Source organism: Mirounga angustirostris, unplaced genomic scaffold, assembly GCF_029215605.1.
Source record: "Mirounga angustirostris isolate CCGP_5_RB_7025 unplaced genomic scaffold, mMirAng1.0.hap1 SCAF_1, whole genome shotgun sequence".
In the NCBI taxonomy this organism is placed as follows: Eukaryota; Metazoa; Chordata; class Mammalia; order Carnivora; family Phocidae; genus Mirounga; species Mirounga angustirostris.
In genome coordinates, this window is record NW_026991709.1 from 153,776,509 (window position 1) to 153,792,924 (window position 16,416).

Consider the following 16,416-nt stretch of genomic DNA (forward strand, 5'->3'; position numbering starts at 1 on the left):
TCTCTGTACCCTGGGGTCAGAGAGGTTTGTCCCATCACAATCATGTGATGGCACCCTCCTGCTTCAAAGGCTCTCAACATAAAGAAAAATTTTAATGTGGTTTAATTGGCCTATTCCAATCTCATCTCTACCCACTTTCTAGTCTTCTCTCTGAACCACACTCCACACCTAAACCCTACATTCGGGTCCTTTACCAGGTCCTCAAGCTCCTCATTTCCCCTATGACCACATGGCCTTTGCACATGCTATCTCCTCTGCCTGGAATATGTTTCCCTCCCCCTTTTGCCACATTAATTCCTTCTTAACCTTCATATCTCTGTCAAGCATCACTCCCACAGGGAAGGCTTCACTGACCTTCCTGACAAGGTCAAATGCCCCAATTATTATCAACTCCCATATTTCTTCTTAGCACTCACTGCAGCTGCAGTCTCACCATTCAATTTGGGTGATTATATGATTTGGGTCTGTCTCCCCAACTAGCATGTAAGTTCCATGAGGGCAAGTCATTGTATCCTTACTGTTCATCGTTGTATCCTTAGCACCTGGCACAAAGCTTAGGCACAGAGTGGCCAGTGAAAAATACTTGTTGAATGAATAACTGAGTCATGGTAAGGTCACCCAAGATGAAAATAGGACTGAAGTAAAGAAGACAACAGTGAAGGAAGACATGCGAACGTCTTCAAAGAATAAAGGGGAGGGAGGGTGACCAGGCAGTAAAATGGCCAAGGAAGAGCAGAAGATCATTCAGACAGTGGTGGATGTCCCAGGGTGTAGGGCTGGTGGGGTGTTGTGGGGGTACATAGGTAGGCCCGGACAAAAGAAAAACAAGTTCTCCCAGTGATTCACCCCTTTGTCTGGACCAAATCTTCTTCAAGAGAAAGAGAAAGTGTCCCTCATAAGTAGTATCCAAAGGAGCTAGAGTTTTTCTTACAGGAAGCAGGAAAGCCATCATTTGCTCAAGGAAGTTGTCAGTCAGTGAAAATGGGGCAGAGGGTACATATTCAAGCTGGCCATTGAGTCTCTGAAGATCGGCCAAGGTCCCACTACTGAGGAATGGATAAACTAACACGGAAAGCCCTCCACTCCCCAACTGTCACACACCATCTCATTAGCAGCTCTTTTTGATTCTTTATCACTTTCCACGAAGACACGTACCTTGGTCCATCCAGGAAATTGGATAAAGGTGTCCTGGGGCAAGTCTGGGATCCCACTGGGAATAGAGAAGTTCCCCATATAAAAGGCCGGCAGTGTGTAGTTAGACGAGCTGTGGGCCAAGGCTTTATCATGGCGTCCATTGCTACAGCCATGCCAGTCTCCCAGGTGTCTGCGCACCGCATCCTCAGTGTCCAGTGGGAAGATCATCCAGTCCGTGAGGATATTGGAACCAAGGGTCAGGTTAGAAATAAGACCCTGTAAAGGAGAAACACAGCAATGAGCTGGGGTGGGAAGCAAAAGGCTTCAAGTGTCTCTGTGTCCCTCCCTGAATTCTTGGGGAGAACAAACTAGGATATGAAACACCAACAGTAAGTGAGACTCCAACTGTGCATATGTCAAAGTGACATCTGGCTTGAGGCCAGAGCTTCTGACCCCATGACCCCCGATCTTCAATGTTTGGTTCAGAGTCACTGCTGAATGGAAGGGATGATGGCATCTGAGGCACGGGAGAATGAATGGAGTCAGGAATGCAGAAGAACACCTAGCCACTATAATGGGGGCTGGGGTGGACAGATTCTGCCCCCTCATATGACCAGGAGCAAGTCTTGGCATTAAGCCCCTCAGCAGCACTCATGGGATGATCACGCCTGAGTCCATTTACCCACTGTGGGACTCAGTGAGGTAACCATAAATGAGGATACTTTGATATCTGTGGAAGGATAGAAAGGAAGTAATGATGAAGGTGAACAGCTGGCTCTATTCATCCAGCCGGGTCAGCAGGCCGGGGTGTCCACGGCACCGGCCACTGCACTGAAGCCTATGCTCAGGGCTCACCTAGCTTCCTCTCTCCCACCTTTTACATGGTGAACTTCTCCATTCCCCAGGAGATCCCAAATTCATCCCAGGACAACTCTCAGTACCAAGTCTCAACTGCCCCCTTAGTAATTCAATAAACATGAACTAGGCAGCTGTGTGCGGGTCCCTTGCTGGGTACCGGGACCCAGAGACTACACAAGAATCCCTTTCACTCCGTGTGTCAACATGGCCTGTGACAGCCAAGCAGGAAGGCCACTAACTACAGCCTGAGCACAAGGACTTTAACGGGGACATTTCTACTGGAGGTGAAGGTTGCCCCACACGGCCATTCTCTAAGAGGGTAATCGCCTTGCCTCTGAGCTGCACCAAGAGGGTCAGGAAGTAGCCCCATACACCAGTTCTGTCCTAGAGCGGGTGGTACCATCAATCCTTCGATGCGGGCCTTCTCTCCTCTAGCAGATGGTGAGCCACCTTTCGGGAAGCCTGTATCTCAACATCTTTGCATGCCCCAAAGCACCTTGCGGAGCATCTTACAGAGTATGAGCTTAACAAGTGTTTGCTGAATAATGCTCGAAAAATGTTTTCCAAGGAACAATATTCGGGCTAGGGCTAGACACCTGGACACAGAGTAACCAGCAGGGATGAGAGGCTGTGCATCAAGGGAAAGGCTTTCTACGATTCAAGACATTGTCATGGATTGTCCACACCCAGAAAACAGAGCAGACCAAATGCTAGGCTGGCTTTGTCAGAGATCAAGTGCCTTTCGAAAGTGAGCTGGGTCTGTTAAGCAAAGGAGCAGCACGGTGCAGTTGCTTCCTCCTTCTGTTTCTTCCTACCGGGTGACTGAACCTGAACACAAAGCAAGGGTTCTCTTTGCAAAGCACAACTTTCTCATCACCTGCAGAGGAAAACAGGTCTTCAAAATAATCCAACTCTGAAGTTGCAAAACAAATCACAGTAGGTTCACTTGCCAAACTTGGCAAAGTGTGCACGGTTTTAAAAATCGCTTTTGTGTGTGAACGGGGCTGGAGGAGAAGAAGGTATATGTGAGTTTTTAAATGGCTTTCCAGAACCTTCCTCGGGTGGCAGCACAGGCACAGTTCTGTCAACCTTTGAACCTCATTCCTGACAGTGAGGTCGGTCCTACCTTAAAATCATTGATATATCTGCCATAGTTCACACGTCCCATGTTCTCCACCAGAAGGTCCAGAGAGGCTCCAGCTTTCCCGGTGATGTTCAGAGTGATCACCTCACTTCGATCCAGGACTCCCTGGGGCACCTGCGGGGTCAGAGTCCAGTGGGAATTAGCTGGGGTGAGAAGGTCAGCAGAGCACGGCTTGCTCAGTCATCACACTCATTTTCTTGTCTCGAAGAGTCACCGGACTTGGGAGGCAATGCTCTGATGGCCCCTTTGCCCAAGTCATCGGCCGGGTGGTCAAGTTCCCCCCACACTGCTTCTGAACCAGGCAACTCAGCAGATGCAGCTCCGAGCAAGGGAAGCTCTAGGCTAGCTTCCTTTGCTCTGGGGTGTTTTGCTGCACATCTATTTTTAATAGGAAGAGAATGGAGGCAAAAATTCCAGGAAGGGGTCCCTGCCACAGGAACTGCTTTGTGTTCTCACAGCACAAAAGGCAGTCATGAAAAGCAGCTTCTAAACAGCGAGGAGAAATGAGACAAAATCAGATAAATGAGATAAAATCAGAGAGTTAGGTGGAGTAGTCTCACCTCAAAATACCTGATATGGTGCATTAACCATGTAAATTATATCAGAGAGTGAGAAAAAACAACAGGTATTTTAGCAGCAACATATTCCTAACTTTTTGAAAGGGGAGGTTTTTAAAAAAAAAAAAAAAAAAGAAGCTACACTGACTATAATTCACTAAGACAACGCCTAAAATGGAATTCAAGAAACTGCCATCAGTATACACATGGGCAATATACACATAATGTCCTAGAAACTTGCTCCCACTGAAATGAAAGCCTTTGATCACAAGAGAATGGAAACATTTTTTTTTTTAAGATTTTTTAATTTATTTAACAGAGAGAGACACAGCGAGATAGGGAACACAAGCAGGGGGAGTGGGAGAGGGAGAAGCAGGCTTCCTGCAGAGCAGGGAGCCTGATGCGGGGCTCGATCCCAGGACTCTGGGACCATGACCCGAGCCGAAGGCAAACGCTTAACGACTGAGCCACTCAGGCGCCCCGAGAATGGAAACATTTTAATTTAAAATTTCTGAACAAATTGCCTCGGTTCGAACAATCTCTTCATGTGTTCTTTCACATGATTATTTCAGTGTGTCTTTGCTATGTTTGGAGACAAAGATCTCTGCATATTGTAGCGATCATTATCATGAACAGTGCTCTAGAATGGGACTTCTCACACAGGATGAAGGCTCAGGGTTAAATGAATCAGCGCTCCAGCATGTACAACACAGACCGTGTTCTCAAGGAGCGGAGGACACATGGGCAACATTCTGTGATGGGGCAGAGAGGGTGGCGTGGACTGGGGAGACCAGGGAGGTCTCTGAGAAGAGCGGAGCCTTGAGCACTCCCCTCCAGGTTCAGATGGGTGAGGGGGCATATTCCAGGCAGAGGGAGCATGGGTGAGGCCACATTGGCAAGCAAGGGGGCACAGCGAAGGGACATCAAGAGGAGGCACAGAGCCTGAGTTTGGAAAGGTGGGCAATGGCCTGGAATGCCACATTACCAAGCGCAGACCACACGTCGCCCTGCTGGGGCAGACAAGCACACAGCTCAGAGACAGCTCTTACCCCATCCACGGCGACGTAGGCCCGGTCGTGGACTCCACTGAGAGGTGACGACAGGGGTGTGGGGTCACTGCAGTCTTGAGGAAGCGTTGTTCGGTACAGCACAAACCCAAAATACTGGTTAGAAAAAGACATAAGAAAAACACATCACTCTTTTAAAGATACCCTGGTCACCTCGATCTGTGGGAAAGCGATGTTTCTAAGGTTTCCCAGCCTCCCACAAAAATTCAGTCTGAATGAAGGGACCCGGCTTACAGTTTTAGATCAGACACTAGCACGGCAGTAACAGCAAGGAACCCACATTTTATCAGACAGCCCTTTCCCACACGTGGAAACCAGACTCTGGGACATGTTCGATGATTTGCCCAGAATCACTCGGGGGGATCCTATCATATATATCGAAAGGTTATTTCTGGTATCTCAAAAACACGACACAACACAACACAACAACCAAAAAGACAAACCGGGGCACCTGGCTGGCTCAGCAGGTAGAACATGTGATTCTTGATCTCGGGGTCGTGATGTCAAGCCCCACATGGGGTATAGAGGTTACTTAAAAATAAAATCTTAAAAAAACAACAACAAACAAACAACAACAAAGCCAAGAATGTTCGGTAAAACATTTTCCAGGTTCTTGGGCTACGTGTGCTCTAACATACAACACAAGAGTCAACCAGAAACTGTTTAAAGTGGAGGGCCGGGGGTGGCGGGGATAGAGATAGTGAGAGATGGGGGTGTAGCCTGTTGCTAAGTCAGAAAACAGTCGCATAGATGCTGGTATCCCTGGTCTGAGAGGAAGGCGCCAGACTATCAGCCCCAGCAGCAACAGCACCCTCAGCCTCAGCTGGTGACGCTCTTGCTGCGGACTTTGGCCAGGGTGAGCTGGATCAGACCCTGCCATACAAGAGCATCAAAAAGACATCCAGCGTGGGGCAGAGAAACAGTTCCTCGCGTCTAGGGCCCAGAAAGCAAGGAAGTGCATCTCAGCAAATGCAAAGGTGATCTGGAGGAGCTGAAAAAACCCCAACGTTAACCCACGTTCCTGTGTTGCAGGAAAGGGCTGAATTCAAGAAATGTTCCTGGGGCCACGACCCCAGGCTTCAGGCACAAGGATGCCTCCCCTCCCAGACCCCAAATCTCCAGCTCTTGTTTTTTGTTTTTTTTCTTTTCAAAGTAACCAAAGTGGTAAGTCCTAACTCAGAGGCTGAGGAACACTTTGTGCAGGGCTTCAACGAGGGGAGCAGAAGCTGCAGTCCTCCCTGCGAAGGTGGCTGAGGCCACCGAAGTGGGGGGTGGGGGGGCGGGCAGCTGCAGAGGTAACAGGGCTGCACTCTACTCCCTGCAGCTGGGTCCTCGATGGGTTTCGCTGGAAATAAACATCCAGCGGGCTTGCCCCAGACCTGAAACAGCCAGGGCCCAGGGAGTCCCCCCAGTCCTCGAGCACTGCCTTGGCCAGAGATCGCAAGGCAGGAGGGTCCGGCCAAGAACAATGAGTACAAGTGTCTCCACACCAACCTGGAACTCACTTCCCAGGTTCCAAGTGCTCTAGTGACCATGTCTTGCCGAAGTGCTCCCCTACGAGGTGGAGACGGCGGGGTGCATCTTCTAGATGAAGATGTGGACACATAGCCTGTGTTGGCTGGAGCTAGAGCAAGAATTCTATCCAGTGTTAACGAGAGGGGGCTCATTACTCATTTTATTGATCACAGAGTTGCTGGAATAAAAATCACAAGTGTAAAAAGTAAGTCACTGGGGGCAAAATACACTAAACTAAGATTAGATATGCCATTGTTTTATCACCTTCCAGAAGGGGATCTCCAAAGACAGTCAGTGAAGGGGGTTCCAGATAAGTTTCCATTTCAAAAAATGGGGCTGAATTCCTAACGAAGTGTTCAAACTTAACATCACAACAAAGGGACAAACTGACCTCACGGGCATCCTGACACGGCGCTCTGAGAAGGACACACCACCTTTGTCGTGTTCCCGCCAAAAATGTGTTACTGAATTTAATCAGTGAGGGGCAGTCTACAAAACAACTGGCCCAAACTCTTCAGAAATGTCCATGTAGCGAGAAAGAGAAAGAGGAGAAACAAGACTTAGGAATAGTTACAGATGAAAGAAGACTAGAAGGACATTGTAGCTTAATGCAAAGTGTGATCATAGAGTGGAAACTGGATTGAAAAAAGTTAGATATCAAGGACGTCATTGGATACTTGACTATAGAATGCATATTAAATAATAGGATTATATCAATGGTAAATTTTTTAAGTCTCATCATTATATTGTGATTATGTAGGAGAATGTCCTTTTTCTTAAAAGATATATGCTGTAGGGGCTCCTGGGTGGCTCAGTCGTTAAGCGACTGCCTTCGGCTTGGGTCGTGATCTCAGGGTCCTGGGATCAAGCCCCGCATCGGGTTCCCTGCTCTGTGGGAAGCCTGCTTCTCCATCTCCCACTCCCTCTGCTTGTGTTCCTTCTCCTGCTGTTTCTCTCTCTGTCAAATAAATAAATAAAATCTTTAAAAATATATATATATGCTCTAATATTTAGGGGTGAAGTGTCAGGATATTGATCACAAACTCAAAGGGTTAAAAAAAGGCAGTTGACTGCATACATACACTCAGAGGAACTGTTAACAGTGAATCCAAATGAAAGCGATATGGGTGTAATTATACTTCTCTGGCAATGTTTTTAGATTTGAAAATTTCTAAAATAAAAAGTTGGAAAAAACATTTTAAATAAATATGAGGGGCGCCTGGCTGGCTCAGTTGGTAGAACATGAAATTCTTGATCTCAGGGTCATGAGTTTGAGCCCCATGTTGGGCATGGAGCCTACTAAAAAAAAAGAAATGGGGCGCCTGGGTGGCTCAGTGGGTTGAGATGCTGCCTTCGGCTCAGGTCATGATCCCAGGGTCCTGGGATCGAGCCCCACGTCGGGCTCCTGGCTCAGCAGGGAGCCTGCTTCTCCCTCTCCCTCTGCCTCTCCCCCTGCTCATGCTCTCTGCTCTCTATCTCTGTGTCTCAAATGAATAAAAAAAAAAAAAAGAAAGAAATATGAGGCAGTTCCTGGGTTCACCACACACATGCATGCGTGCACACACTGACACACACGTACACACACACACGTGCCCTGCTCTCTGTTCTCTTCAAAAGCAGGAAAGAGAATCTCTGAGAACCTGATCTATTAAGAACACAGCCCCTATACCTTTGAGCAAACAAGGACAAATAATTAAGTTGTCTTTTTTGCGTATTAAAATGTGATTTTCCTTTAGTAATACAGATTAGTTAGATCAGAAATGCACTGTTTATAGCTTGCACTAAAGAATTATGTTGAATCAGGCTGAGTTACTACCTTGTTTGAGTGATAATAAGAAATGGGGAGGTGGGAAGATAGGAAAGATCAGCCCACCATGTGGTACTTAAAGCCGAAGAGAGCCTGGAAATATGCAGTGAATTTACCTGGGATCTGATTTATCTGCCTACCATTCTGGTCCCTGCACTCAGGACAGGCCCTGCAAGGCAGTGCAGAAAGGACATTTTTGTAACGAGAGAAAGGCTGAAGGAGGCCTACCTGTTTCACCTGGATAAACGTCAAGGGATAAAGGCTTTTTATGGGCCCAGGCGGACACAGAATGTTCAGTGCATCCTCCACTGTCTTTAACTGAAAAGAAACAAAAGCAGCATTCACTCACTGTCACCCCTGGGTGGAGGGTAATGCCATTTGCAAATTATCAAAGACATTAGTGGGTTTCCCCCAAATCCCTAAATAGACCTAAGTAGTTCAAATCCCGCTCAATGCTGCACCGCCCAGTCACCTTCAATCATGTCTATCCATGAGTTAGGGAACTCTTGATGAAAAATAACTGATGGTAATCGTAAGGCTTCAAACGTACCTATTCGCAAATACAACCTCCTTTGTATTAAAGGCCCTTAAAATGAATGAAAACCAAGGCTCAGAGGCTGCCTCCTCTGTAAAGCCTTCCCTAGCATCCCTGAGGGAAGTAACCATGACTGTGCCTTCCTCTGAACTTGTCTGGAGCATAGTTTCCACGCCTGCATCACTGACTAGTTGTTTGCCTTTGCTGTCCTTGCCCGACTGTCAGCTCCTAAGGGCAGGGTCCGTACAGTGTGGTGTCACCCAATGCCCAGCACACAGTAGACACTCAATAAATACTTATTATATTCAGTCTAAATGACTGTGTATTCTTGCAGCCCAGGAAGCTTATTCTGATGCAGTAACAAGGATGGTAACAGCTACTGATCACTGAGCGCCTACCCAACTCCAGGTGAGAACACCTTACACGCACACCTCACTGAATCCTCACACCACCCAGGGAGGCTGCCCTCGTTGTCCCCATGTTAGGGATGAGGAAACAGGTTCTCAGAGAGGCTCACCGCAGCAACGGCAGAGCCAAGATCTGCAGTTAGGTTTGGCTCCAAACCCAGGACTTCCCATGGCATGATACTGGTTGGGAATTTTATAAACACTTGCCAGGGTTACCTTACCTTGCTGATGTGTGGCATCAAGGAAAACAAAATCTTAAGTACAATTCCATCAATTCAGCTACTCACATGGATGTCTTTCTGTTTGGACAGCTAAAGAAATTCAACTCATGGTAAAAGGTTTTATTCTATATGACCATGTCCAATATAAATTTAATTCAGTTATATGTGAACTTGCTACCTTAAATTGTACACATTTAGTTAATAATGAAAAGTTATTTCTGCTTACACAATTTTCCTTCATTGTAAACAGAATGTATTTTTGGTACTAAGATTGGTTTTGTTTGGTTTTGCAATGTTGCCGTATTAAATATTTGCAGTTATTTTCTGTTGCATAAAAATAAATTTCTCACAGCTCCAAAACAAATCAACCTTTACCTTAAGTAGCAGCAGCAATGAAAAAGTAGAAGGTGCTCCCTTTACAAGTGTGATTAAAGCCTGACTGAACTAAATAAAGATTCCTATCAGGCAGACAGACCACATTCTTTGTAGAATGTAACACATGTATCTGACACTAGGTGGAAAATGTTACAAGAGCTCAAGCAACCATAATATCAAAGGGCTGCAGGAACGGAAAAATTATACAATCATGTTTGGCATTTTGGTTAGATAAAAACTTACGCTATTTTAGAATATCAAGATTCTTAAGAAATATGTAACTGCTTGTGTTGTTTTTTTTTTTTCTTGTGAGTTAACAGATGTAGGAGTTAGGGATTATAAAAGGGGAAATCCTGAAGACAAAGATGGTCAAAACAAATTGATTTTGGCTTACGTCACTCCTGACAAGAAAATGAAATCTCCCCTTTTTCTTTCCTAGAATAAAATGTCTCTCTTATTTATGATTAATTTCTAGCTTTCCCCCTTGATGTCCCATTTACCATATAAACCACAGAGCACAAAAATTAGAACATGATTCTGAGATGGAGGAGAGTATACTGAATTGTGCAAAGATCTATGAAAATGCCTGTGAGTTATGGAAAAGAGCCTCACCGGACATAACAAGGTACCATGTTATTTCCACAAAGGCTCCTGAAGCTGCTTTGGATGACCGATCATCGAACCAAAATGACCTGAGTGATCTAAGAATGCCTACCTACTCCTGCTCATGCCCCGCGTGCTCATCCTGTCAATCTGCACACATATCCTCTCACCTCTCACGTCCCCATGTTCCCAGAAACATCACCTACCCCAGTAGTCTCACACAAAACAAATTCACAGAAAAATAGAACCAACGCCCCAGTGTAATACTTTCACTCACAACTGCTGAGTTCCACTCCCCACTCTCAACAGCTCTGCTTATGTGCTCTCTTACCTTCTTCAGAGCAACTTTTCCATACGCAAACTTGGGTGTAGATGGAGGGATAAAACCTTCTGGTACTTTTTCAAACTATAAATCAGAGTGGAAAAGGAGAAGATAAAAAGCTGTTAAATCGTCAGAAACACAGTTATACAATTCATTTTTCAAAAGGAGGCTCAAAGACTCCAACAATAGTGCCAGTGATTCTTGGAAAGGCAAAGGAACAAAAGACTTTTTCCATGACAGGGTCTGGTAAAGTTTTTACTTCTAAGTGTGTGCTTGTGTATTATCTCTGCATTTTAAGCTCCAGGAATCATTCAGCTAATTATAGAACACAAGACTTCGAAAGAGCAAAAACAAGGAGAGAGAATGAGGTGGGGTGGGGGGAGAAAAGGAAGAAGGCCCACAGCAAGACAGAACCTGAAGGGAGGTAGCCCTAGTAGGGAGAAGTGTTGCTTGCAGGTTAAATCTTACTGGTAGATTAAAGTTTTGTATCAGTGTTAAATCTCTTGTGGTTATATAAGAGCATATGCCTACCTATTATGAAACACACACCGAAGTATTTAGGGATAAAGGCTCATGACGTATGCAACACTCCAATGGTTTAGGAAACCCAAGGGGGTGGTGAGGGGCAAATGATGATGCAGAGTGTAATGCTGACATGGGTGTATCTGGGTGTGGGATACTCAAGTGTTCTTTGTACTACTTTTATTCTTGAAACTCTTCTGTAACTTTGAAATTATTCTTAAATAAAAGTTAAAAACTAACATAAAAATAAAACCTTATTAAATACACACACACACACACTTTAGAGTCAGAAGATGTAAGTGCCAGGTCTCAAAAAAGTCTGTGTCCATCTCCAAGTAGGTTGCATTATGATCTCTCAGTCTCCTTATATTTCCTTCCTCCTCCCTTATTCTCTTCCTCCCTTTCTCCCTTCCTTCCCTTCAGTTTCCCTTTTTAAAAGTAATTTAAGAAGGAAGATAACAGACTGCTATAATGAAAAACAATAGTCTCCTGACTCACTATTCTCTTAGTTCTATTCTTCAGAAGAAACCATTTTAAATTCATTTAATTGTTCCCCTTTTCCAATTTTGGTCTCTAAATAATATACTTACTGCGATTTCTTATTTGATCTATTAAAACATTATCACTGATTTCCTTAATACATGAGAATTTAGCTCAGTTGTACTATTCTGAATATCTTTCTTACTAACATGGTTATATCAGCATTTTCAGTTTCTCTACTGGTTATCTTTGTAGCTTGAAATAATATACCTTTATATCTTAGTTCCATCAGTTAAGATTATCCTTTGTATCCATACCTTTTAAGGCTATTTGCATCCTTCCCTGAGCTCTCTTCCCTACTCCCACCCCCAAGCCATCAGCTATACTTTTACATTGTCAAGGTTAAAACAGTCTGTCCTGTACCCATAGATCTTCCCTTCACCTGTACATTGACTTTAAATTCAAAATCAGTCAATAGTGCTTGTGCTCACATGATTATAATTACATAACATTACTCCCAGAAAAGTTAAGTAGTATATACCATGATGTCATGTTCTGTCTTGTTCAGTTTTTTGTGTGTTTTTTTTCCCTCCCCCGGGGCTTCCAATTGCCTTTCTTTTTTCCTGTTTGCCTTTAGGTTAATACCTCTACAGGTTGTTCCAAATTTCCAAAGATGGTATCAAGTTTCTCCAAACATCCGTTTCCCCCCTAGGGAACTCCCTATTGGAACTCTCAAGTCTTCTTGCTCCAAGGAACTGACTCTCCTCTAGGCTTGATATTCTGGGACTTCTCTTCATTATTCTCCTTGTTTTAGCTTCTGTTTCTAGGATCTTATAACTACCTCATTTCACTGGAGCAATCTTAAGTAACTTCCCAAGTACTAGTATGTGGAAGGAAAATTTTTTGAATCTTTGAATGTCTGAAAATGGCACATTTAGCTGATAATTTGAATGACTATAGGGTTCTATGTTGAAAATCATCTTCCTTCAGAAGGGAAGATATGTCCTCCTTGTATCATCCAGTATGACTGATACCAAGTTCATTGTTGTTCTTTCAAAGGTGATTGGCTTTTTCTCTCTAGAAGCTTGTAAGTGCTTTATTCTCTCTGTTTTAAAATTTTCCAAGGATGTGTTTGGATATGTATGTTTTTTACATTTACTATTCTGAGCAACTCAAATATCCTTTTCTGTTTTGGAAAAAAAATTCTTTGATACTTTCTTTTTCTCCATCTTTTTCCCTTAAAGGTAAATTAAACATTCTAGATTGTCCCTCTATATCTCTCATCTTTTCTCTATTTCCATCTCTGTCCTCTAGTTTTAGTTTCTAGATTATTTTTTATTTTGGGGAACTCTTTTTTGTTTTTTAGTGGCTCCTTTTTCAAAGCATCCCATTCTTATATTGTGGAAGCAACATCTTTTCAAACGTCTCTGAAAGATATAAATTTGAGAGGGTCTGCTTTGTTTTGCTTAAGATCTTTCGTTCCTATCCCTGATTTCTCTGTTGCCCTTAGGTTATTTTTCTGTTTATTTCATTTTGGGCTTTCTCTTTTCCTTTACAGGTTTTATGGATGTCCTCAAACATCTGGCCACCCTTGGCCACTCATTCACATTTAATGGTAATGCAAATGAATACACCAACATTTGCATAACCATCCTCTCTATGCCAGTCCTGTTCTGTATATAGGAGCAAGGCTTGTCCAGTGGAGAACTTTGTTTTAGGGTGATTTGGGAGGGAATCAAAGAGAGTATGTAAGGTCTTTGCTCTCGGGCTGCACACTTTTTTTTTTTTAAATTCTGATTTTCTGACTGTTAAAAAAGATGCTTCCCTGATAGTCTATTTGAAAGAGGGGTGGAAGAGTGGAGGACTTGATGCGAAGTATGTAGAATTTCATCAGCCTTCTCATTTTTAGCTCTGTTTCATTCTGTCTCTTGTCACACCTGCACTTCCAGGACCCTGGCTCTCCAAGTTTCTTTAACGGCAATCTACTCTCTGTTACCTGTTTCTATAACCCCCTTTCATGCTCACTGGGGATCTAGAGTTCCTTATGCTACTTCCTTAGTCCCCTCCACCTATTTTGGTTTCCCAGAAAGTTTTTGAAATCTCTCATGCATGGACAGCTTCCCTCTCATTGGCTTAATTTTATTTTATATTTTTTAAAGATTTTATTTATTTATTTTGACAGAGAGAGACACAGCGAGAGAGGGAACACAAGCAGGGGGACTGGGAGAGGGAGAAGCAGGCTTCCCGTGGAGCAGGGAGCCCAATGTGGGGCTCGATCCCAGGACCCTGGGATCATGACCTGAGCCGAAGGCAGACGCTTAACGACTGAGCCACCCAGGCGCCCCTCATTGGCTTAATTTTAGAAAAAAAATTTTTTTAAGATTTTATTTATTTATTTGACAGAGAGAGACACAGTGAGAGAGGGAATATAAGCAGGGGGAGTGGGAGAGGGAGAAGAAGGCTTCCCGTGGAGCAGGGAGCCAGATGTGGGGCTCAATCCCAGGACCCTGGGATCATGACCTGAGCTGAAGGTAGATGCTTAACGAAATGACTGAGTCACTCAGGCGCCCCTTGTTGGCTTCATTTTAAATATTTTATTTATTTGAGAGAGAGAGAGAGAGAGTGAGAGAGAGAGAGAGATCATGAGCAGGGTGGAAGGGTAGAGGGAGAAGCAGGGAGAAGCAGACTCCCCACTGAGCAGGGAGCCTGATGCAGGACTCGATTCCAGGACCCTGGGATCATGACCCAAGCCGAAGGCAGATACTCAACCAACTGAGCCACCCAGGCGCCCTTGTTGGCTTCATTTTAAAAAAATATTTTTTTATCATTTAATAACATTTTGAAAGGCAGAGTATGTGGTCAGTCAGCCATCTTGAACTGGAAGTCCTTTATATTTCTAGTATTCTATGAATTGATATTTCTGTGAAATTTTTTAAAAAGTACATTAAAATGATCTTCATGATTCGTATTAAAATGAATGTGAGGCCAAGGAGTTATTACTGTTGATCTCAGACAGACAAAATGTGAGCTCTCTTCCAGCTTTCCCTACAGTCCTAGAACACATTCATTCTCCTTTGGCAGTTTACCCACCTCTTCCTTCTCCACCTCAGCTGGCCAAGAAAATCAGAAAACACAAATTCACAGAGGGGATCTGAGAGTAGTCTGATCTGTTTTCCGAGGTCCCCCATTCACCTGCACATAGTAGTGACCATGTCATATCTAACTCCGAAAGTCAAAGTGGATTCCAGTGTAACTAGGACTGCCATCTCATTTACCACATTGGAAGAAAAAGTCACTGCACAGACATCTTTCTTTAAGCTCCATTCACCCAACACTGATGGAGTGCTTCTCTGCTGGTTTTGTCGTCTCATTTGCTACTCACAAAGACCCTCATCGCCAGTATTGTATTCCCTTTTTAGAGGTGAGACTAAAGAACTTGCTCAAGATTATCAAGAGGGCAAAGGAGTGAGCTGGGCTGCTGACTCTAAGCCTAGTGTTGTTTCTACAGCTCCATCTGACCTCCTTTATTGTACAACAATAATACGACAGAAAGTGTCTTCTATTAAACATAATTCCAAAGACAAAAACACCCCACAAAACCTTTTATCTTCCAGTTTTCCTCCTGGACCATCCCCTTATGCACATACACCAGGTAAGGTTAGAGATAGTTTTGTAATTTGCTACTGCTACTTACCAAAAGCACTTTTGGTATGACCAAATATCGACAATAATTTTATTTATTGCATATTATATCCAAATGGATATGACCATCCTTTCAATATTAGGAGTTAGATCATTTCCAATTTTTGATATTATGAATAACATTGCAATGAACAACTTTATGCTTATAGCATTATCTCGGTTTTAAAAAATCCTTTTTTTTTTAAGATTTTATTTATTTATTTGACAGAGAGAGAGAGCACAAGCAGGGGGAGCGGCACAGGCAGAGGGAGAAGCAGGCTTCCCGCTGAGCAGGGAGCCCGACGCCAGGCTCGATCCTAGGACCCCGGGATCATGACCCGAGCCAAAGGCAGACGTCAACCGACTGAGCCACCCAGGTGCCCCTAAAGAAAGTCTTTTACTCCAAGTGAGGAGTTAATAGTCCAGATCATGAGAAATGTATGTGTAAACAAGTTGTATCAACACACTACGGGAAGTAGAGTGTTCAAGATTTCCACACTGTAAGGTGGTGGAAGAAAACAAAGTGTGACTAACTCTGCAGAGAGACAGATCAAAGACAACTCCCCAGAGAAAGTAACTGAGGTGTGTTCTCATTTTCCAGATGGATTAGGGCAGAAGGAACATATGTGCAGCGGCCAGGAGGTATCAACAGTACTGTCCCATTCATGGAATTTTATGTACCTTCATTTTAAGGCCGGAGAGTCACGTACAACAAGGGGAGAATTGAAAAATGAGGCTTGAGGAAAATAGGACGCCAAATCATGGGAAGCATCCTGATCAGATCAGCATTTTAGAGAAATCACTCTGGAAGATAGACTAGAAAAGCCAGGTCTGCAGGAGAGGAAAAGACTAGTGCCACAAGAGTGTAGGCAATGCTTTAAAAGTCTAACATTTGGGGCGCCTGGGTGGCTCAGTTGGTTAAGCGACTGCCTTCGGCTCAGGTCATGATCCTGGAGTCCCGGGATCGAGTCCCGCATCGGGCTCCCTGCTCGGCGGGGAGTCTGCTTCTCCCTCTGACCCTCCCCCCTCTCATGCTCTCTCTCTATCTCATTCTCTCTCAAATAAATAAATAAAATCTTTAAAAAAAATAAAAATAAAAAAAATAAAAGTCTAACATTTGTTACGTAATAGTCACTTTGTCATCCTTAATTATCAGACATAAAACACTGTGTTTCCACAGGCACCATG

At 44.0% G+C, this 16,416-nt stretch overlaps 1 protein-coding gene across 2 annotated transcripts in view; it reads right to left on the bottom strand.

The window, feature by feature from the left end:
* Positions 1 to 16,416, bottom strand: part of GLB1 (galactosidase beta 1) — an 81,555-nt gene that overhangs the window by 16,867 nt on the left and 48,272 nt on the right. For both annotated transcript variants that reach the window (XM_045904096.3, XM_064590402.1), the window contains exons 11-15: positions 10,555 to 10,629; positions 8,311 to 8,400; positions 4,743 to 4,856; positions 3,119 to 3,250; positions 1,156 to 1,410 (exon numbers count right to left, since the gene is read on the bottom strand). In XM_045904096.3, the coding sequence (XP_045760052.1) occupies positions 1,156 to 1,410; positions 3,119 to 3,250; positions 4,743 to 4,856; positions 8,311 to 8,400; positions 10,555 to 10,629 (666 nt within the window). The remainder of the gene's footprint in view (positions 1 to 1,155; positions 1,411 to 3,118; positions 3,251 to 4,742; positions 4,857 to 8,310; positions 8,401 to 10,554; positions 10,630 to 16,416) is intronic.